Source organism: Thunnus albacares, chromosome 6 (genome assembly GCF_914725855.1).
Source record: "Thunnus albacares chromosome 6, fThuAlb1.1, whole genome shotgun sequence".
Lineage (NCBI taxonomy): Eukaryota > Metazoa > Chordata > Actinopteri > Scombriformes > Scombridae > Thunnus > Thunnus albacares.
In genome coordinates, this window is record NC_058111.1 from 1095001 (window position 1) to 1097500 (window position 2500).

At 48.6% G+C, this 2500-nt stretch overlaps 1 protein-coding gene across 3 annotated transcripts in view; it reads left to right on the plus strand.

The window, feature by feature from the left end:
• lrch3 (leucine-rich repeats and calponin homology (CH) domain containing 3) overlaps nt 1-2500 on the plus strand; it is a 37939-nt gene that overhangs the window by 10092 nt on the left and 25347 nt on the right. For all 3 annotated transcript variants that reach the window (XM_044353846.1, XM_044353847.1, XM_044353845.1), the window contains exons 5-8: nt 765-901; nt 987-1096; nt 1337-1430; nt 1571-1688. In XM_044353846.1, coding sequence (XP_044209781.1) covers nt 765-901; nt 987-1096; nt 1337-1430; nt 1571-1688 — 459 coding nt within the window. The remainder of the gene's footprint in view (nt 1-764; nt 902-986; nt 1097-1336; nt 1431-1570; nt 1689-2500) is intronic.

The window sequence follows — 2500 nt, forward strand, 5'->3', positions numbered from 1 at the left end:
TGGGAGGCTAGTGGAGGCTAGTGAAGGCTAGTGGAGGCTAGTGAAGGCTACCTGGGAGGCTAGTGGGGGCTAGCTGGGAGGCTAGTGGAGGCTAGCTGGCTGTGCTTCCCTCCGGCCATGCTGCGGCTAACTCTAACTAGCTGAGTGATGTGGAGCCTGCGGAGGAAGCGCCGGACCATCAGAGTGAAACATTTCAGCAGAAATGTTTATTTCAGGCTGATATTTCATTTTAAAGTGTTTATTGGCTGATATGATGATGTGCCGATATTATTGTGCATCCCTAGTTATAAGACGTTATAACATGTCATTTAAAGGGACAAAACAGTGTTTAGCATTTATCCAGCTTCATGTAGACACGGATGCAACCATTTGAGATAAATGAGTATTTTTTAATAAAAGGTTTTGTTGTATTTTTCCACATTTTGGCATCTTAAGCTGCTACATTGGGCCCGTTGTTGTTCTGCCTGCACTCTAACAGTTGTATTGTGCCCATCTACACTGTTATACACAGTTATCTACTGTAGCTTCTAATTTCAATGAGCAACAGTTACTGTGAGGAACAATAATGTATCATAACGTCATAACAGAAACACTCGGTGTCACTGAGCCGTGATGTTTCACATCGTGGTCGACAGTGACATCGACTAATCTGTGCATCTCTACTGCAGACGCAGGCTGAGTCTGGTTGTCATGTGAGAGTGTGGTGATACAGACGGACAGGAAACAAACATTAACCGATGTGTTGTGTGGTGTTGTGTGTTCAGAGCTGGCTGAGCTGCCTCTGGTGCGTCTGGATTTCTCCTGTAACAAAGTGACCTCCATCCCCGTCTGCTACCGCCGCCTCACGCAGCTGCAGACCATCGTCCTCGACAACAACCCTCTGCAGACTCCACCTGCACAGGTACGCACACAGGAAGTGACATCACTGGCTCTGCAGCCCATCCGAGTACAGCAGAAGTGTTGAGCTGTGTTTTGTCTCCGTGCAGATCTGTATCAAGGGGAAAGTCCACATATTTAAGTATCTGAACCTGGAGGCCAGTAAGACCACCCCTGACCTGCCGGACTACGACCGACGACCTCTGACCTTCAGCTCCTGGTCTGAACTCACAACACACACACACACACACACATACACACACACACACACATACACACACAGACACACACGTACACACACACACACACACACACACACACTACACTGTGACTCAAGATTTCTGACTTAGTTTGACTTGATATTAAAAACTGAATCTCTGTGTGTGTGTGTGTGTGTGTGTGTGTGTGTGCGCGTGTGCGTGTGCGTGTGCGTGTGTGTGTGTCTATGTGTGTGTGTCAGTGTGGATGAGCTGTATCCTGGTCGTCCGTACGGAGCGTTGGACTCTGGGTTCAACAGTGTCGACAGCGGAGACAAGAGATGGTCGGGCAACGAGGTCAGACACACTCACACACATGGAGCTCGTCCTGTCGTCTACTTCCTGTATGTGTGTGTGAGCTCACTTCCTGTCTGTCTGTGTGTGTGTGTGTGTGTGTGTGTGTGTGTGTGTGTCTGTGTGTGTGTGTGTGTGTGCAGCCGACAGAGGAGCTGTCAGAGCTGCCGCTGAGAGTGGCGGAGATCAGCAGGGAGCAGCGGCACAGGCGAGAGGACGGCCGAGGAGGAGGAGGAGGACCTCTGCTGGCCAACGGGACGCGTGAGTCTGTTGTTCCGTTCATACTACACGGGGGGGTCTGCGGACACACACGTGTTCCACATATGTTCACTAACAAAAAGACTTCAGCGTGATATCTTTCCAGAGTTGTAAGATCCAGTCTGTAAGTATTACAAACAGCTGTGATTTAAACAACACGTCCACATCAACACAGCGCTGAGGAGTTCCTCTCTGCTGCTGAGCAACACAAAGAAGTGGAAAAAAGAAAAGCAGCAGCTTAATGCGGATGAGACGAGCATCGTGTAGTTGTTATACGTTATGAGCACCGCTGCTAAAATCTCAGACGATCATTAATATCAACGAGCTTCTAATAACTTTCACTGTACGAACACAATAACACCCTTCCTTATTGGTCATCCTCCCTCTCTTCGTTCTTCTAAGGACGTCTACGTGAAAGAGTAGCGTAACTCCGTTAAGGCATAAGGCAGTGTGTGCGTGTGTGTGTAAATGTGTGTGTGTGTAACGTGAGCAGAGGAAACGTTTAGCAGTAAGTTGTCAGTCTGGCAGTAAATGCAGAGTACCGTTAATAAATGCTGCAGCTCATCTATCGAAGGGGGTTAGCCCCGAAGTTAGCAACAACGCGTTAGCTTAACTTGGCTCACTTAAGGTGGACTGACTTTTAAGGTGGACTGAGCAATTCTCAATGTATCAATCTCAGCCGCTCTTTCACAGAGAAACGTCTGTCTGGCTTCATTCATATGCTGCGTGTGTGTTTGTGTGTGTGTGTGTTTGCACGCAGAGCAGAGCAGAGCAGAGCAGAGAGGCCACAGCGGACAGGAAGTGTGCACTTTGAC